The sequence below is a fragment of the Mastigoproctus giganteus genome, chromosome 6 (assembly GCF_048544385.1).
Source record: "Mastigoproctus giganteus isolate SK-2022 chromosome 6, ASM4854438v1, whole genome shotgun sequence".
NCBI lineage: Eukaryota > Metazoa > Arthropoda > Arachnida > Uropygi > Thelyphonidae > Mastigoproctus > Mastigoproctus giganteus.
Genome location: NC_143580.1, coordinates 21732604 through 21757753, shown reverse-complemented (window position 1 = coordinate 21757753; position 25150 = coordinate 21732604). Strand labels below are relative to the sequence as shown.

Below are 25150 nucleotides of genomic sequence, written 5' to 3'. Positions count from 1 at the left end.
CTGTTAGAGCTGACAATACAATAGATCATTCACCAATTTTTGACATGTGAAAATTCATTGCATATATTGAATGAAGGGTACTAATTCTTCATGCATTAATTAATGCTCAGTTTGTTAATTGACATTTAGGAAATAAGCACCTTGTGCATGTTATTTTTTAATCCTACTAGAAACTTCCTTCTGCATCCCACAGTGGATTAACTGACTAATAGAATGTGTTCCGTATACAGGTATTTGGAACAGACGAGTTGGTCTATTTGAGGACCAGTGCCATGTTCATTCCTGTATTTATCAATTTAATTAAGCACTTAGCATGGGTTTAATAAAGGAAATATTGAGAGCTGTTTTTTGCAGATGATCCCTTCTCCTCCCCTTTTTTTTTAACCTCTCAAACTCTAAAAACTTCTTCATGAAGTTGTAAGTGTAACTAGAGGTATTGCGAGTAATCATTCCTGGCAAACTAACAAATTCTGAGATAGAAATTTCCCTTTCATATCCAGGCAGCTGACTCACCTGACCCTCTCTTTCTTGACACCCCAAGTTGGAACTTACAACGTGCTCAAAAATTTTTCCTTGCTTTCTAACTTAAAAATTTTAGAATTCTCAGTTGAATACAGTTGACACGATCCCCACATACTTATGAATTTTGGCAAAATTACATGGGTGAAGCAGGAATCTCATTTTGAAATGCAAGTGAGTAATCCCATAATTTCAAAGTTTACATTGCAACCATTTGTGAATATTTCCTTTTTTTTTTTGTGAGTGATGGGGGTGGTTACTATTATAGCTGGTACTTTACCTTAAAAATACCTATATATATATATATATAGGATATATATACAGGATGAGTAATGTGCAACATAATATAATGAAAATTCTGTTTATTTTAGCATCAAAGTGAACAACTTTTTATTAAAATAATTAACATTGCCTACAAAATATAACTATTTAAAGTGTTTATACATATTAACTGGTGACCCATTGAGTGTGGTGAATGATCAGCTAACATTTGAAGAAAGGAATTGGTTCAGCACATATGGAAATGTCAATATGGGACAAAGGCTCCAATGCATCTAACAATAACCTGCCTCCATGATAAGTTTACAGAGCTGGGAACTGTTCACGATATTGATAAGGAAGGCTGTGGGAGGAAAAGAACAAGAAGTGCTAAAAAGCTGCAAGCCCATTAGAAATGTGTACAATCAATCAGCAGAGAAGTCAGTAAGACAGTGTTCCCAATGGCTATGTTTGAGTTGATTTAGTATTATGAGAATGTTAAACAACATAAAGTTCAAACTTTTCATACGTTCACTATTGCATGTGATTCATGAGAACAATCCTGATCAACGAGCACAGTTTAGGGAGTGCTACTATCAGAAGAACAGTGAAGTTGGTGATTTTCAGGATGCAATAAAATGGTCAGACAAAGCAATGTTCAAATTCAGTGGTCAGCAACAGTCTTCACTCTACTCCCAGGGAGCAGTGTGTGCAGTGATAGGATAAGTGTATTTTATATATACTGTGATTGGGCAGAGTTATCTTGAATTGGCAGTGAACAGTGCAGTTTCTGTATACATAAGTGCACTTCCACGTTTTCATTATAACATCTGTGCCTATCTGAATATTGAATTTCTCAAAAAATGGATAGGTTGTTGGTGGGAATATTTTTGAATTTTTTGAATATCCCCTCTACCAAGTCTCCGTCCTCACTCCCCTAAACTTTTTTTTGTATACGGATATCCGAAAGATACTGTACACTTGCAGGACTTGGGGTGATTATAGAACAGAAAGCAAAAAATTTCAGCTGACATGTGCACCACTATATGTTGGGCTCTGTTGAGAAATGATGGACATTTTGAACACCTGATGTATTTTAAGTAATGCAACCCATTTCTATCTATCTAGATGTGAAACCATAAATTATGCTCCCATCAGAATTCCAAACAGTCCACATAATTTTAAACAACCAGTTATCGAGCCCCTGGCTACTCCCACCCAAGATGGTGGACATGGTGGTATGATAGTTTTGCCACTGTCTGTCTAATACATTTGAAACTTTTTGGTTCACATCTGCCCAATAAACTTTTTGAGGTACAGCATGTCATATAATTATACCTAATTTTTGGTAGATGGGACGAGAAGTGGCAACTGAGGTTTAACATTGACAAGTGCAATGTACTGCATATGGGTAGAAGTAACCCTAGAGGAACATACCAACTGTGTGGTTCTACACTCAGGATGGTAGAAAATGAAAAAGACCCGGGAATAATTGTGCAATATGAAGTTTTCTGAGCAATGCAAACAGGTTGCAATAGCAGGTCATGGGGTTTTGTCAATGATATACAGGAATTTTGCTAGCAGGGAAAAGGTGATTGTCCCTTTGCATAAGGCAATGGTTGGGCCACACCTTGAGTACTGCGTACAGGTCTGGAGGCCTCATTTTAGGAAAAATGTAGATTTGCTTGAGTGTGTACAGAGAAGGACAACAAGATTAGTGAGGGGAATGAAGGGATCCTCTTATCAAGAGAGGCTTAATTTCTGCAAATTGCAGTGGCTGGAGATTAGGCACCTACAAGGTGATCTGATTAAGGTGTAGAAGGCCTTGAATGGGTTTAAGCTGAATTCTGATGGGATTCTTTCACTTGCTCAGATTACGAACCTAAGGGGACATAAATTCAAATTGAGGAAAGACAGTTGTAGAATAGATGTACAGAAATTTGCCTTTAGCCAGCGGGTGGTTAATTGCTGGAACAAACTTCCATCTGTCGTTGTGGAAGTTGATAGGTTGAATAAATTCAAGGAGGAACTGGACAAACATTTAGAGGGAATGGTTGTGTGAATTTTTTTTTTGTTTTGGCTGATGCTGCATAAGCTCATACGCTTGCTTTCTTGCATCACATGTCACTATTACTATTTTGACTATCCCCTTATTTATCATGTTAGGAAAGATTTTTGAAATAAATACTAATGCTGAAAATTTTTGTAGTCAACCAGGACACTCATAGTATCTTATCGAGTTCATTTCTCTAATAAATATTTTTCTAATAGAAATGCTAATAATTGAGAAATGTAGTGTAAAATAAATATTGAAAATAAGAAAGATGACAAAATAGGGCATAACCTCATTAATTTGGACTGTCTATAATTTAGATTACTCTTTTTTTATGTATATATTTTATTTATGCACAGTCATTCAAAAGGGAAAATTAGATGCAAAAGAAAACATTAAGACAATTTTTATTGTTAGATGATGCAGGGTAAAAGGATATTGATTTTGGTGTTGTAAGAATGTTGCTGGAAGAAGATGAAAACTGCCTTAATGCTCTCATCAAATTTGCTTTGACAAGGAATTCCAAAAATATTTCTTTGCTCTGAGAAAAATGAAGAATAACCTTTATAAAATGGCATATTAACAGCATCTTTACTCAACAGATTATTTCCAGTTTATACAAAAAAGGCAATACAGTTTGGGAGGGCCCATCTGTATATGATTTAAGTTTATAATTATTAATGTTTAATAAAATTGAAAGCTCGCTTAAAATATTATATTTTTTTATGTTCTGTTTAATTTGAACAGTTTGTTTTAAATAAACATTTTCATACATTTTTTTCTTTTTTTTTTTGTATTTCTGTCCTAATATCATCTGAATTAATGTGTGTTGCTGGATTATGAATTTGTGAATAAATTTCCTTGTTTTTATGAACTAGGACTTTATAATTATATTCTATAATTTGGGCTTGTGTGGAACTGTGTGGAAGTATACTCAGCATAGTAGAAAAGGAAAAAGACTTGGGGGTAATTGTGCATTCAGATATGAAATTCTCCGAGCAGTGCAGATGTGCTGCCAGGACAGCTCATGATTTTGTCAGTGATATACAGAAACTTTGTTAGTAGAGATAAGGAGCTGATTATCCCTTTGTACAAGGTCATGGTTAGGCCACATCTAGAAGTATTGTATACAGGTTTGGAGACCTCACTTTAGGAAGGATTTAGATCTGCTGGAATGGGTGCAGAGTAGGGCAACCAGATTGGTAAGAGAACAAAAGGATGCTCTTACCTAGAAAGGCTTCAGTTCTGCAAATTGCAGCATCAGAGGCTAGGCACCTGGGTTGATCTGTTTGATGTGTTTAAGGCTTTTAATGGATTGAGTAAGCTGAATGTGAATGGCATTCTTTCTCTTGCTGAGACTACACACATGAGGGGTGGCATACATTGAAGTTGAAGGATGGTTGCAGGATAGATGTGCAAAAGTTTGCCTTCAGCCAGTGAGTGGTTGATTGTTGGAATAGGCTTCCATCTGTTTGGAAGTGGATGGTTTGAATAAATTCAAGGAAGAATTAGACAAATTCTTGAAGGGTCAGGATGTGTGAAGTGTATGTGTGGGTTTTATTTTTGGCTGATGTTTTATAACGATGCTTTCTTGCAGCATTTGCAACTACTACTGCTAAATGGGAGGGGTAGTTTCTCCCAAATTGGAGATTTTACTGTAAAAAAATATTAAGAGCTAGTTTATAATATGGGTGAACCAGAGACTAAGAAATTGTGAGATAGAAATTTTTAGATTTGCATAATTGTAATAAAATCATCAGAAGCCACCAATCTTATTCATAAAACACAGAGTAAGCCTGTAAGTAAAATTGGCTAATTGATGAATTTGGTTTTGGCTTTTTTGGGAAGGAAATTTTTTTTGACTCCCCCACTTAAACTGTTCTGTTCTGTTTGTTCAGCAGTAATTTCAAGTGCTTTCCAAGGAAATTTTCCTGCCATAGTTTCTCTATTAAAATTTGAGAATCACTGTTGAATAGAGTCAAAATGACTCCCAAAAATGGCAATAGCTTGCACGTGTGATTTTGTGCAACTAAAAGAGTGATAAACACTTTATGAAATAAATTAATTAGAATATCAAAGCACTGCAAACACATCATTCAGAAAAGCTGTTCTGTTTGTTTGGGGATTTATTAGGCACATCGGCATCTGTGGCCATAGTGAGCCAAGCTGTTCTGTGATGTTGCTGGCACCCTGAATACATTTTTCATCTGCTGCTTGAATGATAGTAATAGAGGCATGTGTTGTAAGAAAGCAAGCGTATGAACTTATGCAGCGTCAGCCAAAAAAAAAAAAAAAAACCAATTTCACATAACCATTCCCTCTAAAAGTTTGTCTAGTTCCTCCTTGAATTTATTTAAGCTATCAACTTCCACAATGACAGATGGAATTTGTTTCAGCAATTAACCACCTGCTGGCTAAAGGCAAATTTCTGCACATCTATTCTACAACTGTCTTTCCTCAATTTGAATTTATGCCCCCTCAGGTTCGTAATCTGAGCAAGCAGAAGAATCCCATTAGAATTCAGCATGCTCAAACACCTCAGTCAGATCACCTTGCAGGTGCCTAGTCTCCAGCTGCTGCAATTTGCAGAACTTAAGCCTTTCTTGGTAAGAGGACCCCCTTCATTCCCTTCACCAATCTTGTTGCCCTTCTCTGTACATGCTCAAGCAACTCTACTTCCTTCCTAAAATGAGGCCTCCAGACCTGTACGCAGTACTCAAGGCATGGCCTGACCATTGCCTTATACAGAATGATAATCACCTCCTTTTCCCTGCTAGCAAAATTCCTGTATATCACCGACAATACCCCATGACCTGCTCTTGCAGCCTGTCTGCATGATCTTCACTAATAGAGTTATTCTTTTACTAGGCAGCAGCCTTTGGTGTTGAGTGGTATGGATATATGATGTAATTATCTAAAACTAAATTTTTCTTAAATAAGCAATGTGTTTTGGCATGTTTGTCTTTAATATGTTGATTGAAAGGCCTTATCTTACTTTAAGCCCAGGTATATGCAGTTTATCTTTTAACATGATAATGCTCTATAAGTAGAAAACTTCAAAAAGTTTAGTTACAACAAAAAAACCAAAAAATAAATAAATATATATTTATGATTATTTGTAGGCTACTACAGTTGCTCTATATAATAACCTCCCAGGGTAATGAGAAAAATGGTCATTATATTGGAAGGATGTTATATTGATCATACATAAAATCAGCAACAAAACAAGTAACAGCTTGAACATTTAATAATTCTACTAATACAGTATAGTATAATCTTATGTATAATATGTACTACAGTATTAAACAAGACAATCATAAATGTAAATTTTGCATTGATTGTAGAATGCAGTAAGGTTACAATTAAATTTCACTACATAGGCTCTATACTTATCAAGACCTAACAGGAGGATTGTTTCATACTTTAAAAAAATCTGTCAAAACATACAGTTTCAGTGGTAGAGCATGTTTTAATAGAGAATTATGAAGGTGTGCGATAGCAGTTATTTCACTTTTGCAGTTAGGTTGCGCTTGAAAAAATCAACATACAAATTCTAATCCTTGATGAGCATCTTTCACTGAAATTTCTTGTTCAACCACAGTAGGTTCCTCATCTTCATCACTATAAATTCAGAAGATTCCGCTATGTCTGCAATGAGTTCCTCTTCATTCATGAATATCTTGAAATTCAATGTCTGCATAATCTTTGAAACCCAAGTTTTCCTGTAAGTTTAGGTGATGATGCACATGTTCAAATATTTCTTCCCTGTTGTCAGACTGCTCTTCACAATTAATAGAGGAAGAAGCATGCAAAACTACACACATTGCATCATTCAAGGAATTTTTTCTTGGAGAGATAATTGTGAAAAGCTAAGTTGCTGAAGTTTATTCACTGTCATGTGATTTATTTCATGGGGAAGCATGGAGGCCATGATTGAATCAAATTTCACAAAATCGTGTGCCGTAGAAATAATGTTTTACTTACATATCACCTCATAATATAACTTCAACTTACCAAGTTCAAGCACAATTCTTAATTAAGCTGTAGTCATATATTACACTGTTGAATGTTGAGTATTGACTTAACACTGATATTATTTAGTTAATTAATGGGAATTTGGACAAATAACAAAAAGACAACCACATTGTGGTGTCTTTTTGTTATTTGTCCATCATGTTTTGTTATTTGTCCCTCAAAAAGACACCATCATGGTCAACCATGAAATCTGCACTGTGCAGACAAATCAATGTCGCTTTACAGTGACTTTGATTCGTTTCACCTATAAAAAATGGATATTGATGAGTTGCCAATATGCTGGTCGCCAACGGCAACCAACTACCAGATATTCACTGGAATGCAAAATGTGTCACTGCCTGGTGCACAGTGAGGCCTACGGTTAATTAAACTTCAAAGTTGGAAACAATTTCGTGTTTTTATTCGTTTATTATTGAAATGATTACTGAAAATAGAGGATGCACATATTATATGCAGGGCCTGTTAATAAAAATATTCATTGCATTGCATTGTTCTTCACAATTTCATATAACTCCATTCGCTGTATATCTAGATTTAAATAACTGGGGGTGCTACAGTGCCTATGGGCGAGCCACCACTGTTGGCAAATCAAAATCATTTTGTTTTGATTGTTTTTGTGAATGTCATTAATGTAACAGGAAATTTTTGTACTTTCCACTGTTTCCCACTTTCTAAGCCAAGTCTAAGCTTGCTGAATGCACAATCAAAGGACTTATTGTATCAGTTAAAAGGGGGGAAATTCTCTCCCCCCCTTCATAATGGCAGTGATCAATCATATGCAATCCAGATTTATGTAGTTTTGAGGCCCTGGCACATACACATTTTTGGAGGTCCAAAATAAGGTTGTGAAGGCTCCTGTATCAACAGTAATCTTGTTGGTCCAGGGTTTTGCCTTGGGGCCCCGGTGCAACTGTGCCCTGGTAAATCCACCCTTGTTTGTATGTGGCACTGTTACCTTGGTTTTGTACTAATGCAAATAAACAGCACTACTTGAGGAGTATTATTGATGTTTGTGTGTAAAACATACATCTTGCTTTATGAATGTTCTGGAGTATACACAAAAACTTAAGGTGCTACTACTGATAGCTAAGGCAGTACACTTCTGTCTTATCAGAGAGTGTGTAGCACTTAGTTAAACTTCACAAAACGTTGTAATATAGAGTTATAATAAAAGATGATAAAACGGTAGAAATATAAACTTCAGATAGTCCCATCAAAAAAGATAGTGGCAGGTGTCACTATCCTTTTCAGTGGGACCCCCATTCAAGAAAAAGTGCTTTTATTTGTAGAACAGTGTATGGTCAAAAGATTGCTTAGTAACATGTGCAGGTAATAAAAATGTAAAATGTACAGGACTAGAAATAAAAGAAGAATGCAGTAAAATTAAATGTACAGAAATGTAATAAAATACATAGTGCAGAATATAATAAAAATAATGCCACTCTCTGAAGAAACAAAGATATACAAACATAACTAAACTAGTGAAATTTTTATTAGCCTGTTGGTTAAGTACAGGTTGATTAACTGTACTATATCATATAAGTTAAATTTTAAAACTAAATTGAGAGTTTTAAACCTTTTAAAATTTTACAAGCTAGGGAAAAAACTAAAGGTATGCTATGCATATTAATAAAAATAATTATTTATCATTCTTTATTCAAAAGCTTACCCACATATCTTTAATATTTATAGATGCAAAGAATGGGTGAATGCTATAGATGTGGAGGAGCTTAAAAATCTGAAAGCTGAAGCTCTTTATTCGAAATTTCGTGTTTGTGGTGAGCATTTTGAGGAATGGTGTTTCACATCCACAGAGAGAAAAAGATTATGGCATATAGCAACTCCATTAACAAAGGTAACACGAATTATATAAAAAAATAACAAGTACTTATAATAATAACCTACTATAAAAAATAATAATAAATAATTGGATTATAATATGGCCCCCAGGGTTTTCCTTATTCGCTGCTGTAGCTTCTGAAGTCACTTAAATGCACTTATGGAATTTCTTGTACTCTCAGATTAAACAAAAGAGAAAGGAAGAGAGAAGGAGAAAAGAAGTTAGTAAGTAAAAAGGAAAGGGGGATAAAGAGAAGTCCCCAGAGGAAAGGAAGGATTAAAGAGATAGAGTATAGTGAAATCAATAAATATCTATACAGTATGTACAGTATGTGTGAACACCAAACCAGGACTTATCCAATACCAATATACAAAACATATTCATGTTTATACAATTATTTACACCCAAAATTCTATTAAAAACATCAAATGGGCGGAGTTAACATTATGTTCATTTTATCTGAAAACCATTTTGCATCAGATCTTAATGAGCCAAAAGTAGGCATTTCCCAACAGGGAAATGCCTACAAACTAAATATCAAAAACCCATCAGCGTTTAAAAATAATGACTATACATAGTTACCACAAACATAGCAAAATACAAAGTTTAATTTATAATTAAGAAAACTAGTCAAAATACTTTTCGGTTAAATCAGTTGTTATTTGACATAACCAGTCTCAGAATGTAGGTGCCAGTAAACACAATTAGTTCCATAGCCAATCACTTTCTGAGCATAGACCACAAACCCTACAACTATAAACTCCAACCACATTTTAATTGAAGACCGGAGTTTAAGGTAGTTAATACATCACATAATATTAAGTAAATACATCCCTTTCACTAAGCAGTAGTTATTATTAGCAAAAATTCTCTTTCTTCTAGCAAATAGTCTATCTGCAAAGCGAGAAAAAGCATTAAAATTTTCTTTATTTTCTGTCAGAAGTGGAAGATCATCCACACTATATACCTCTGTGAAACATTGTAATTCTTGTCTAAGATCTACATAATTATTACATTCGAAAACCAAGCTTTCCATTGTTTCTATAGTGCCACAGCTACAAGAGGTGAAGTGGTAAAACCAAAAGAAAATAGTCTGGCTTTCAAACCATGACCTGACAGTAAAAATGTAATGTTCATTCCAGGATACAGCCATGCAGTTTTATTTTTAGAAAACTGAGATACAACAGGAAAGAGTTTAGGCTAACAGGAAAGAGTCAAGGTTTAGGCCTAAATGGATGTCAGATGAACTAATCAGACATGTGGCACAGAAGAAAAATGCATGGTATACATATAAATTAACCGGTGACACAAAAGCCTATGGTAGATATAAGCTGGTCTGTAATCAAATCACAAAGGAGGTTAGGCAGGCAAAGACAAATTACTAGAAATCTTTGGCAAAGGATGCAAAGAAAAACAGTAAAGAGTTCTTTACTTATGTAAACTCTAGAAGGAAGGGGATGAATCAGATTGGTCCACTTGATATCGATGGTTCAACTGTTGATGATCCTGCTCAGGTGGCTAACAAACTGAATGAGTATTTTGCATATACATTTACACAAGAAGTTATTCAGGGAGGGGAAACGCCAGAGCTGTATTAAACTCTGGCAGTGAGCTAAATGATTTTGTAATAACTGAGAGCAAAGTGGAATGGGAATTGTTGAAGATAAACATAAGAAAGACACCTGGAGTGGATGGGATCTATCCAGCTATATTAAAGGAGGCAGCAAAAGAAGCAAGCAAACCCTTAGCCATAATTATTAGAGCTTCCTTGGACTCAAGGGAGGTACCCATGGACTGGAGATGTGCAAATGTGACCCCAATTCACAAAGCAGGATCAAAGGGTGACACAAGTAATTACAGACCTGTTAGTGTAACTTCTGTTCCAGGGAAATTAATAGAAGCATTGGTTAAAGCACTGCAGGATCATCTGAACAAGACTTCAGTTATAGTTCGGACATGGCATGGGTTTGTTAAGAGGAAGTCTTGCCTGACCAATTTTATTGGATACTATGATCTGGTCACAAAGGAACTTGATGCAAAGAATAATTTTGATATCATACACGTGGATCTTAGCAAGGCTTTTGATACTGTTGCACATGGAAAACTGCTAGTATGAACCAGAGTTCTAATGCTCAATACATTCTACGCTGATATCAATATTTGTAAAAGAATAAGAGAAGTTTACCTCAGTATTATACGTAGAACAGTTCCGTATGATACTCTCCATAAATTAAAACGAAAATAATTAAAAAATTGAAAACTTACATTACATTTAAAAAAATAATTAAAAATCAATTTAAACACAATTAAAAATCAACAAAATTTTCGACCGCATGTCGTGATCACAGGAATGAAAATTTCCTGAAGCATTGTCAGCTTCTGGAAGGAAAATTGTTTTGCAATTTTTTTCGTTAAATTAATTTTTTCCTTGATTTTTAATTTTTAATTGTTTAAATTGATTTTTAATTGTGTTCATTTGATTTTTAATTATTTTTGACTAATGTAAGTTTTTCGATTTTTTAATTGTTTTTGTTTTAATTTCTGGAGAGTATCATATAGAAGAATTCTACATATAATATTGAGGTAAACTTCTCTTATTCTTTTACAAAAAAAAATGGAAGACTGCTGTACAAATTGGAGTAGTGTGGCATTGGGGGCAAATTGCTGCTATTGATAAAGGGTTGGTTGAGTGGAAGAAACAGAGTGGTAATCAGTGGACACTGTTCTTTGTGGACTGATGTTATTAGTGGAGTTCTCCAAGGGTTAATTGTTGTTTTCTGTATTTATTAATGATATTGATGAAGGTATATCAGGCTTAATGTCTACGTTTGCAGAAGATACGAAGGTTGCCAGGGTTGTTAATGACAGTATGCTACTGCAACAGGATCTAGAAAAGTTGAACAGATGGTCTGAGAGGTGGCAACTGGAGTCTAACATTGACAGATGTAAAGCACTGCATGTGGGTAGCAGTAACCCAGAGTAATGTATCAACTGTATGGTACTACTCAGGGTGGTAGAGAATGAAAAGGATCTGGGGGTAATTGTGCAGTCAGATATGAAGTTTTCTGAGCATTGCAGATGGTCTGCAAGAGTAGCTCATGGTGTCTTATCAATGATATACAGGATTTTCTAGCAGGGATAAGGAGGTAATTATCTCCTTATATAAGGCAGTGGCCAGGCCACACCTTGTATACAGATCTGGAGGCCTCGTTTTAGGAAGGATGTAGAGCTGTTGGAATGAGTACAGAGTAGGGTAACAAGATTAGTGAATGGAACAAAGGGTTGGTTGCTCTTACAAAGTGGCGCATTATGACCCGCGTAGTCCATGCGCTATTAAACCACAATACAAACAAACAAACAAGCTCTTACAAAGAAAGGCTTAAGTTTTGCAAATTGCAGTGTCTGGAGACTAGGCACTTGCGAGGTGATCTGATTGAGGTGTATAAGGCCTTGGGTGGTTTGAGCATGCTCAATGCTGATGGGATTCTTCCTTTTGCTTAGAATAATCGCCTGAGAGGGCACAAATTAAAATTGAGGAAAGACAGTTTTAGGATAGCTGTGCGGAAGTTTGCCTTTAGCCAGCGTGTGGTTGATTGCTGGAACAAACTTCCATCTGTCGTTGAAGTTGACAGCTTAAATAAATTCAAGGCAGAACTAGACAAACTTTTGGAGTGAATGGATGGGTGAAATGGGAAAGGTGTTTTTTTTTTTTTTTTTTTGGCTAATACTGTATAAGCTTGCTTTCTTGCATGGTGCCTCTGTAGCCAGGTGGGAAGGAGCAGCAGTGCGTAGCACACGCTTCTTGATTAGACCGGGGTTCAAGCCCGTCACCACCAAATATGGAGGATGCAGAAAGGTCAGGGAATGACCACCACATATCCCGGAGCAATATGGCCTTAGTTGCTAATGCTCCTTAAAAAAAACAACAGCTTTCTTGCATCATATGCCTCTACTAATGCTAATATAGTTTCTCAAGGTCATTTGAAGAATGTTTCAAATGTATCTGTTTGTCTACAAATTGCCTCGAAATCTTCCAGTAAATGATGCTGCCTCCTCTGTATTTCTAAGTAATTGTATGCAGTTTATAATAGATGGAAGCATGAAAATAGATTTTAAAATCAGAGTAGGTTGTACTTGTCAACCTTTGTTGACAGTTTTGGTTTAAAAAAAGCCAAAATTCTTGAATTCAGATCCAGAAGTTATGAATTTAATTTAATAATACATAAATAGATGTAGAATATAGCACAGTATTTTGTCTGATGGCCCAGGGGTTTCCCTCCATCTCCGCTTAGAATATAGCATGGTGAAACCTCTCTAATGTGGGTGTCAGGGGACAGCTTTAACACTTGCATTATAAGCAAAGTGCGTTATTGCAAAAATGAAATTTAACCAGTTTTACCAATTTTTTTAACATGAACGTACAATGACTAAAAGAGTATCTATTTTTATATGAGTAAATTTCATTTCACACTATTTTCCCCCTTTTAAGTGTACCATTTTGCTGTCAGCAGGTGAAATAGGTTAAACATTTTAAATGGCAACTTCATACTTGCCATAGTGTTTTTTTTTTTTTTTTTTTTTTTTAATGCTGCTGTACTTTAAAATAAAAATATTTAATAGCAGTGTTTCTTATACTTAAAAAACAAAATTTCAAAATTGTTTGTTTCTTATAACTATCCCATGCTTCCAAATGAGGTATTTACAGGAAATCCAGTTTGCAGTACTATGCATAAATACAAATGAGGAACAGCTCGGCCATGTAATCTAATTGCTGTAGTAGCTGAATGATCAAATGTGTTGGTATTAAAAATAGCTGTCTTTTTTCTAGCAATTGTCCCTTTAATGATATAATTGAAACAATTGTGGAACTCTTCATGTAGATGAAAACCAGCATCTTGGAAATCATTTTCCATGGAAAATAGTGTAATACGGCTGATTTTACATTCCGGATCATACTATGGGATTCTCCCCCCCCCCACAAGGATATACTACTTTGGATTATATACAACACAAGTGAATTTTACAGTACTGCAGTATAATTACAGAGAATACAAATTGTCCGTCAATTAGTGCCTACTTTGCATTATGCCTTTATCAGTTTTGCCATTCTAAATGTGATTCCATCCATGAAAAGATTGTTACATGCTGTTGTTTGCAAAAAAATGACAAATGACAAATTTCCTCCTTCTCAGAGGAAAATTTTTAGTTTTGTAAGAGTCCCATGTGCAATTAACATTTCATTGATGTATTTTTATTGCATGTCTAATTGAGACAAAACAGAGGAGAAACTGAATGCCTACAGTAATTAGTCCCTGATAGCTACTATTGTTTATAAAAAATTGTCTAATTGAGAAAATATACTGCAGAAGAGCTCAGTGGTTCACACTTTGGAAACCATTGCAGTAGCTGATTATGCTCTGTGATATATAGTGTTTGCTTCTTCTGGTGGTGTTACATGAAATTTCTTTGTTTTATCATAAATTGCATTTTTATGAAATTTCTGTTTTGCCATAAATTGCATTTTTATATCCCTCATGGGGGAACACAATTACACTTTGCAAATTATCTGAAAGAACAATATAACCAAGTCTGGTTGTATTGTGATTGCACTGAATTACATCAAAAAATAAATAATGACAAATTTTTACTGTTTTTTTTTTGAATTTTTTGTGATTTTAAAAAAATTCTGATTTGATTTTTTAAGTAATTTTATTCCAATATTGGGCAACCAAATCAGTAAGAACAATTAATATTTGAAACCATTTAGATAAAAGTTTTCTCTTTTTTACAAATTTCTCAAGTGTTATGAAGAAGATTTAAAAAAAAAAAAACAGAACAAAAGCAAAAGAAGATAAAAAAAGAAAAAAAACTGCAGATTTAAAAAAAAAAGAAAAAAGGTTTTGAATTGTATTTTTTAAATATTGTGTAGAAAGAAACCATCTTGCATGGTGTACTATGCAAGATGGTTGCTTATTCACCATTCTCTACATAAATCTGCTTTTGACCATGCATGCTTATTTAAGACCCGTTGTTTGTGGCATTTAAATGTCTATCGTTATATCCCACCAGATATTATGCAAATTGAAGAATCTGTGATTCTGATTGCTTTGGCAAAAACACAGGCAATGTCAAATTCATAAAATTACTTTGGCAAAAAGAAAGCAATACATTTTAAAGATTTAGAGGTCAGGACAAATGAATTTAGCATGTGTGTGTATGTATATATGTGTATATATATATATATATATATATATATATATACCATAATTAGATAAGTTATAGTGCAAGAACCCTCCATAGTTTGAAAATCGAGGCAGACCCCGGCCGACCGTACTCCCGGTAAAAATGAAAAAACATTAATATAAAGGTTAATTAATATAATATAATATAATAAGCCTTACGTGGGAAAAGGTATTTTGCAAGGGACTTTTTCGAGGGCTAAACCCCTACAAAATATCCAACCCTAGTTAGGCTGAGCTATCAGTTTCTGTTGTCATCTGCCTGTATCACTAAGACCAAAAAGAGTCCATAATGATGGATAATAACATTAAAAGGAGAACTAAGTAAGCCAAGTAAGTACAAAGCAAACCAAATAAGTACTAGGCAAGCTAACAATTAAGGGGGTATGTCTAAACGGTAATATATATATATATATATATATATATTTTTTTTTTTTCCTGAGAGCATCAGGAGCTGTAGAAATAAAATACAAATGTTGCTTTAGTTGTTATCTTTATTGCTATGGCATCTTTATATGTTATCTTTATTGCTATGGCAAAGACCTGGCTAACACATGAAAAATCCCCTCATTCCACTTATTCATTACTTCAATTACAAATTTTTTTCACAGTTTTTTGTAATGAAAAATAAGGAAAGGCTATGTGCTTATTCATAAAATCTTGCATTTTCTGTGAAAAAAAATGCATGCTGTCAAATTTTTGCTGTTGGTTGTCTTGTCTCAAACAGCAAAAGATTTGGTTAGAGTTAATCATATTTCTGTACTCTTAACAGTCACCTACTGTCCTCTTCCCATGAACATAGATGTGATTGAAAGCCTCAGCCCCACCGACTGTTAACAAGAATAATTTCCAATTCATACCTTGTAAAATGGACGGGCTAGAAATTCTGTCATATGTCATTCTGCTACATCACTTTGTGATGGCTCTGGCTCTCTTCCACTGTTTTCTGCAAAATAGGTGGGCCAGTGATAACTGTTGTCTGTTAGCAAAGCCTCTGATGTATGATTTTAAGTCTTCCACAACTATATTTGCAATTGGTTATGCAGACTTAAATCATATTATATATAATCTCCCCATTCCCCATTTAGAAATGATCTGTTGATGTCAGTTGTTCATGGGAACACATAGGGAGCCTCCTCTATTTTGTGAATAACCTGTCCTCCATTATTCAGTTCACTGTAGAGGTGGAATAGAATTGGCCCCTTCCTTTCCTTGTTGTTTTAGTTGGGTATGTTGTATGTTGCCACACTTGTTTATAGGAAGCCAGTGTGTGCGTCACACTTTACTGATTTTGGTACAGCCCATGTATACGAGCGTAAGGGGATCACAGTTTTTGTAAATTAATATACAGTTCATGCTGCTTATTGCGAGCATGGATAAATGTGATCATTTGTTTAATGTTTTCTCTTTTATGAAGTCCCAATCAGACACATGCTAACACAGAAAAAATGCTGTTTATTGTAATCGGTGCTTCAGTTTATATTATTGCTTTTTTGTCTTATTATGGTTTATGCACATTCAGTGGAAGTGATTACGTAACATCCCGATTCGTTCTTGAACTCTAAAACATGGGGCTAGTTACTGATTTTCCTTCATGCAATTCTTAGGATCATTGGTGTAGTTGCTTTGCGAAAGAATCATATCAGTACGCCTGTCACTGTGACTGTTTTACATTAGAGCATTAACACATTTCTAATTCCTGATTTTAATATTTTCTTCATTTGTTTTTAAGGTTTGTATAGATTTCCAGAAACATTGTGACAGTTTCATTTTTATTGATGACTTTCTTGAAGAAATAGTGGGCAGTCAAATTAATATATTTTATATTGCTTGATTTTTAATGTTTTCTTTGCTGTCCACTTCCACCTTTTTTATGTAGACATTTTCACTCTATATCAATAAGCAACCCTGAACAGTGGCATTGTCTTATTTCTCCAGTTATTTTTATCACTTTAGCTGAGATTCAAAGTGATCACAGTAAACAGTGTCCACTGTATTAATTTTTGTTTTTAATGTTTAACTCCCCCCCTTCCACACACATTAATATGAAAACATGTGGGTTCAGATTGCACTAGTTGAATTCAGTTAATAATTCTGCCACTTCCTGCCACTCAGTTTAATCCTTTACAGGAGTGAGTTGTGAGTTCTTCAAATAGGCCTCTGGGGTTGGGTATATTCATACTATGATTTTTTAGTGTTTCTCACCAACCATTGAAGTAAAAACGAAAGACGGAAAACCAAATTCTTAAAATTTTTAATATTTACAATAAATTTATTTACAAACAAAACAAAATACCATATTTACTGATGATAGTAATTTTAAAATAAGACAACTGTGATATACAGTAAATATACAAATACTGAATTTAAAATACAATAAAATATACTAGGTTAAAAGTGCTAAAATACTAACTGAAGCTTTCAAAGGCTTCTGCCTTCTTTCTCAACAGTGTACTTCTATTCTGCGGTGCATGATTAAATACCAGCAGGTTCACGGTGCGTCTCACGTAAACGTATACTGTTCCCGTCGGAACTGGAAGTGGCTCGGGAGCATTTCAGGCAAAAACGTTCATCCCCTCCAAGGATTACCGCCTCAAAGAGGGGATGAATGCGTGTGCCCCTATCTCTATTTATATTATTCTCAATAGAACTAATTCGTAAGCTCTCGAGCCACTTGCGATCCCAAAATCTATGCGCCCGATCGGTGATGACAGCTTCGTCTGGGGAGATTTGATGTTGCTTCTCCCAGAAATGTTCAGCTACGGCGGATTTACCATAGTCTGCATTTCTTATCGCATTTGTGTGCTCCCCCAGACGATCTTTGAGACGCCGTTTTGTTTCTCCCACATAACACTCCCCACACTCGGGGCATTTAATACTATATATGACCCCACTCATATTTTCATTTAAGACAGGGTCCTTCACCTGTGACACAATTGTGTGCAGCTTCCTGCCTGGGAGCTGCACACAACGTGTCTGGTAATTCCTTAATATACGAGCTAAACGCTCGGATAAACCCGGATAGTAGGGAATGTATGCGGTGGCTATTGGCGTGAAGGACTCACTTCTACTCTGCCCTCCACTGATGTATTTCTCTATGATCCTCCGGGGGTAGCCACACTTCAAAAGATCTGCCGTAACACGTTCATACTCCATTTTTCTATCCTCTGAGGTACTACAATGGGATTTCGCCCTATCCACTAATGCTCTTACTACACTGTTCCTGTGATGATTAGTCTGAGCTGAGTTGTAGTGTGAGTATTGGCCTTTGCACATAGATTTTCTAAATACTTTTGTTTCAAATGCTGGCCTTCCCTACAAATCAGCACATCCAGGAACGGCAAAATCCCCCCTTCCTCTACCTCAGAGGTGAATTGTATGAACGGGGAGAAGCTATTAAGAAAATTCAACGTATCATCCTCATTCCCTTTCCGAATAAAACTGAAAACGTATCATCAACATAAATACGTTATGTTGATGATACGTTTTTCTGAAACACAATACGTTTTTCTGAAAACGTATCATCAACATATCTTTTCCATGGACGCATAGGGAGAACTGTAATATTAAATAGTCTAGACTCGAGCTCCTCCATCGCTAAATTAGCTATGATGGCACTGATGGGGGAGCCCATGGCTGCACCGTTAACCTGCTTGTACATGGTGTTATTAAATACCATAGTAGTGCTCGAAAGGCATAACTCTATGCCTTTACATATGTCCTCTAGGTTTAGTTGCGTCCTATTGTTCAAGGTGGTGTCTCTTTCTAAGGCCATGTACGCACAATGTATTCCATGGTCAATTGGGATGCAGGTAAACAACGATGTGACATCAGAGGATATCATAACCTCGTTTTCTTCTATACATTGTCCTCTTATGAATTGTACAAATTCTTTTCTGTTCTTCTTTCTCAACAGTGTACTTCTATTCTGCGGTGCATGCCGCAGAATAGAAGTACACTGTTGAGAAAGAAGGCAGAAGCCTTTGAAAGCTTCAGTTAGTATTTTAGCACTTTTAACCTAGTATATTTTATTGTATTTTAAATTTGGTATTTGTATATTTACTGTATATCACAGTTGTCTTATTTTAAAATTACTATCATCAGTAATATGGTATTTTGTTTTGTTTGTAAATAAATTTATTGTAAATATTAAAAATTTTAAGAATTTGGTTTTCCGTCTTTCGTTTTTACTTCAGTGGTTGGTGAGAAACACTAAAAAATCATAGTATGTAAGTTGTGAGTTTAGAACATGAGGCCTCATGAAAATATGAGATCTCTTTCATTATGATCTTGTATCTGTTTTTCACATGTTCTCTTTGATATGAACATTTTTTCTTTTTTAATTTCTTTTGCAACAAAAAAAAGAGGAAAAAAGTTTGCTGATACCCAAATTTGTTAATCACTCATCATCAAAAGCCATACCATTCCTGAGAAAGAGGGGGAGAGTGAGCAAGTATATAATTATCCAGAAAAGTGCAAAATATAGTAAAGAGTGCGAAACCAAATTCTGGCACACCTTTTAAAACTTTCAATTTTTTTCTTTCAGGCGAATGCTCCCATAGCTGTATTTGCAATATGGACTATACAATGCCATTCATCAATTTTCAATAAAGTTTTTCTTTCATTGTAAATCATTACATTTGATGCATAGATGGACTTTGAAAAATTAAAAAAAAAAAGCAGTTATTTCAGTCACATTATTTCAGTCTGCCTAGAGAGTAGACTGTATTATACACCTATTGAAACATGGCAAATTTTGACATGTTTGTTATTATCTAATACTACATAAAATTGCATGCATTTAAAATTAGATTTTCCACTGTTCACAATGCAGGGACAGGAGGGGGAACACTTTCTTACTGTCTTCACTGTGTGGCTAAGATGGTTCAAAAGGAAAGATCGTTTCTTTCTAAGTCAGAGGTAAGGCCAGTTGGCATATGTTCCCATCCTGCCCAAACAGGTAGTGAGTATCATATTTTGTCCATTAGTATTGTTCAAAGTATAAAGAAGTTATCATATGTTGTGGCATGTAAATCAATTTTTTTTTTTTTTTTTTTTGCTTAACAAAAATTAGTAATAGTACTTGCCATATAGTGCAAGAAAGCTACAGGCTTTTGCACCACACACAAAAAAAACACCCAAGTAGATAAGAAAATACAAATTATATGCTTCCCTCCTACACAGGTAACTATCCAGTTGACTTTTGAATTTATTTACACTGTCAGCCCCAGCTACCTGCAAGGGCAACTTGTTCCAGCAATGAACTATTACTATTCTCTGGCTAAAAGAAAACTTCCTACAATCTAATCTAAACCTCAAACCCTGTAATTTGAATTAATGACTGCTAGTTATTGAATTCTTTATAACAGTGAGAATTCCACCTTCATTCATTTTACTGATCCCTAAGAGTAGGAGACCAGCGGAATTACTTAACAAGTACAGGTCACTGTTGAAAAAAAGCCGTGAGGTAGGGTTGAATTTGAAAGTGTCTGCAATTCTGCCCAGACACGATAGGAGGGAGTATATGATGAGAGCCTTGTCGATCAATTCGGCCCTGGAAAGATTGTGCAAGGCTCAAGGGGTAGAATTTTTTTCAGCCTGGAATGTACCTGTTAACAGGAGAGATTGCTTCTACAGGGATGGGATACACTTAAATAGAAAGGGTGCAAGAATATTTGCTGATCTGTCGAGGCAGTGTTAGGTGGGTCGGAAAACTGCTAGCTTGGGGAGAGACAAAGACTAATGGATTAACAGTAGCCACTGGCAGAGGTGAAAGAGATTCTTGCACTGCTTCTATTGGAATGAGCAGAAGCCTGAAAAACAAGATGCAAGATATTTCAGAGACTGCTGGAAGTCATTGCGGTACAAGTAAACACATGGGTTGTGTTAGGGTAGCTAAGAATAGAAACAGGTGCATGTATACTTGCGTGTACACCAATGCTAGGAGTTTAGTAAATAAATTTGATGAATTTGAGGTATTGCTCAAAACATCAAAGGCAGATATCGTTGGGATATCAGAGACGTGGTGTCACACAGATATAAGGAATGCAGAACTGGAATTTGGGGAGTACAATGTGTATAGAAAGGATAGACAGGACAGGAGGGGAGGAGGGGTTATGCTATTAGTTAAAAAACACATAAAATCCAAGGAAGTGAAGCCAGTTGACATTGATGGACAGGGCAGTGTCGAGTCAGTTTGGTGTGACATAAGCATAGGTAAATCAAAATTGAGAGTAGGAGTGTGCTATAGGCCTAATGACTCTGATGAGTATAATAAGATACTGTACAGGGAAATAGAATGGGCCAGTAAATCACAGAGTCTTATAATGGGGGATTTTAATTTCCCAGATATTGACTGGAATTTGTGGGTTGGTCACTCACACACTAGCAAGGCTTTTGTGGATTTATTGGATGATTGTTTTCTAGACCAGCATGTTCGGGAGGCAACTAGAGGGAGTAATACTCTTGATTTGATTATCAGTAGTGATTCTTCATGCATTGGGAATCTGCAGATAAAGGAACCACTGGGTGGCAGTGATCACAGTGTGCTGAAGTGGGATTTACTCAAGGAGGTAACTACCATCAGAGGTAAAGGGAAGGGTTTTTGCTTTCGTAAAGGCGACTATGATGGTCTGAGACAGTATTTAAATTCTATACAGTGGGACCAACTGATGATGTTACCAACAGCAAATTCAAAATGGCAAGCATTCAAGGAACTAATCTTGGAAGCTACCAAGCTTTACATACCAACCAAGAAATATTGTTCAAGGTTCAGGCCTAAATGGTTGTCAGATGAACTAATGAGACATATGGCAGAGAAAAAAAATGCATGGGATACATACAAATTAATGGGTGACATGGAAGCCTATGATAGATATAAGTTGGTCTGTAACCAAGTGACAAAGGAGATTAGGCAGGCAAAGGCAGATTATGAGAAATCCTTGGCAAAGGACGCAAAGAAAAACAGAAAAGAGTTCTTTACCTATTTAAACTCAAGAAGGAAAGGGATGAATCAGATTGGTCCACTGGATGTTGATGGTTCAACAGTTGAGGATCCAGCTCAGGTGGCTAACAATCTAAACGAGTATTTTGCATCTACATTCACACATGAGGAGTTATTCAGGAAGGGGAATGTCGTAGGTGAAGTAAACATTGGCAGTGAGCTAGATTATTTTCTAATAACTGAGAGGAAAGTGGAGGAGAAATTGTTGAGGATAAACATAAAAAAGGCACCCGGGGTGGATGGGATCTATCCAGTTATATTAAAGGAGGCAGCAAAGGAAGTAAGCAAACCCCTAGCCATAATTATGAGAGCTTCTTTGGACTCAGGGGAGGTACCCATGGACTGGAGATGTGCAAATGTAACCCCAATTCACAAAGGAGGATCAAAGGCTGACACAAGTAATTATAGACCTGTTAGTTTAATTTCGGTTCCAGGAAAATTAATGGAGGCACTGGTTAAAGAAGCACTGCAGGATCATCTGGACAAGAATTCAGTTATAGCTCTGACACAGCATGGTTTTGTTAAGGGCAGGTCTTGTCTGACCAATTTGATTGGATACTATGATGTAGTCACAAAAGAACTGGATGCAGGGAATAACTTGGATATTATATATTTGGATCTTAGAAAGGCTTTTGATACTGTTGCGCATGGAAGACTGCTGCACAAATTGGAGAAGTGTGGCATTGGAAGCAAATTGCTGCTATGGATAAAGGGATGGTTGAGTGGCAGAAGACAGAGAGTGGTAATCAATGGACACTGCTCAGCGTGGACTAATGTTATTAGTGGAGTTCCTCAGGGTTCAGTGTTGGGTCCATTGTTGTTTTCTGTATTTATAAATGATATTGATGATGGTGTATCAGGCTTAATGTCCAAGTTTGCAGACGATACCAAGGTTGGCAGGGTTGTTAAGGACACTACTGATACTATGCTGCTGCAACAGGATCTGGAAAGGTTGAGCAGATGGGCTGAGAGGTGGCAAATGAAGTTTAACATTGACAAATGTAAAGTACTACATATGGGAAACAGTAACCCCAGATCAACGTATCAACTCTGTGGTACTACACTAACAGTGGTAGAGAATGAAAAGGACCTGGGGGTAATTGTGCAGGCAGATATGAAGTTCTCTGAGCAGTGCAGACGAGCTGCAAGAGTAGCTCATGGTGTCTTGTCAATGATATACAGGAATTTTTCTAGCAGGGACAGGGATGTGATTATTCCCTTGTATAAGGCATTGGTCAGGCCACACCTTGAGTACTGTATACAGGTCTGGAGGCCTCATTTCAAGAAGGATGTAGAGCTGCTGGAACGAGTACAGAGAAGGGCAACAAGATTAGTGAATGGAACAAAGGGTTGCTCTTACGAAGAAAGGCTTAAGTTTTGCAAATTACAGAGCCTGGAGACTAGGCATCGGCGAGGTGATCTGATAGAGGTGTATAAGGCTTTGAATGGCTTGAGCATGCTCAATGCCGATGGGATTCTTCCTCTTGCTCAGAATAATCACCTGAGAGGGCATAAATTCAAATTGAGGAAGGACGGATGTCGGATAGATGTGTGGAAATTTTCCTTTAGCCAGCGGGCAGTCGGTTTGTGGAATAGACTCCCATCGCTTGTTGTTGAAGTTGATAGCCTAAACAAATTTAAGGCTCAGCTGGACAGGTATTTCGAACGAACGGACGGAGGGGTGAAATGGGAGTAGTGGTTTTTTTTTTTTTTTTTTTTTGGATGATGCTGAATAAGCTTGCTTTCTTGCATCATATGCCTCTACTAATGCTAATGCTCACAGCATTATAAACCTCAGTCAGGCCACCTATGAGGTGCCTGGTTGCCAAGCTGCGTAATCCACATAACAGGAGTCTTTTCTCATCTTCCTGCCGATCTCACCATTTGAGTTTCCCGTCTTTGAACCTTTTCAAGGAGTTCAATATTTTTTTCAGATGAGGTATCCATACATGAACAAGTATTCCAAATGTGGTCTTACAATTGCCTTATACAGTGGGATTTGACCTCCCTATCTTTACAGGATAACATCTGATAAATCATCGATAGGACACCATGGCTGTTTACACTGTTCAGAAAACTTCATATCTGCCTGTATTGTAACTCCCAGATCCCCCTTCCTCCAAATTTTTCATATAAGTCAACCCCCCCCCCCCCTTCTTTTACAGTCATCTTTCATACCTTGTGTAGCGGTGTATTACAGTAAAATCTGCATTAAGAACTACTGCGTACTTTTAAATTCAAATATTTCTGCTCTTTCTTTTAAAATCTTACATTTTAATGTATTATTAAACTGCACAGTAACCTGAAGAGAAAATAGTAAGTGTATCAGCACTTCCTTATGTAGAAGGTCACAAAACTAAAATTTTGAGGTATAGAGAGCCGAAATAATTGTCATCATTTTGGCTCTCTGTGCGTGTGTGTGTATGCACGTACGTACATACGTACGTATGGGAGGCTTTCGTTATGTAACCCAGCCATTTCTTGTTTAGTCCTGTACTCTATAAGCATTCTACAATATAATTCTACAATACGACTCTGATGATTACAACAAACAATTGTGCAAAGAAATAGTGGGCCAATAAATCAGAATGTCTTGTAATGGGGGATTTTAACTTTCCAGATATTGACTGGAACTTGTGAATTGGTCACTCTCACGCTAGCAAGACTTTTGTGGATTTATTAGAGGATTGTTTTCTACAGCAACATGTTCGAGGGGCAACCAGAGGGAGTAATACTCTTGATTTGATTATCAGCAGTGATTATTTATGCATTAAGAATTTGAAGATAAAGGAGCCACTAGGTGACAGTGATCACAGTGTACTGATGTGGGACTTACTTAAAGATGTAACTACCATCAAGGGTAAAGGGAAGGTTTTTTGTTTTCGTAAAGGTGACTGCAGTGTTCTCAGACAGTATTTAAATTCTGTACAATGGGATCAACTGATGATGTTACCAATGGTGAATTCTAAATGGGAAGCCTTCAGGGAGTTATCTTGGAGGCTACTAGGCTTTACATGTTGTGCTGATGGTGATTACCCTACATACTTGCTATAACACTTCGTACTGAAGTAAAAATTTGAATAAAACATCATAATAAATAACTAGTCTTTATTTCCACACCTCTCACCTTATTCCTTTGACTCATGTTAAACATATTTGACTCTGATTTGTCCACTGGGGTCCAATTCTAACAGGAAATGTAC

General features: G+C 36.1%; 1 protein-coding gene across 1 annotated transcript in view; it reads left to right on the top strand.

Moving 5' to 3' along the window:
* LOC150084068 (uncharacterized) overlaps window positions 1-25150 on the top strand; it is a 54856-nt gene that overhangs the window by 2529 nt on the left and 27177 nt on the right. The window contains exon 2 of the mRNA XM_090376105.1: window positions 8558-8720. Coding sequence (XP_090232231.1) covers window positions 8558-8720 — 163 coding nt within the window. The remainder of the gene's footprint in view (window positions 1-8557; window positions 8721-25150) is intronic.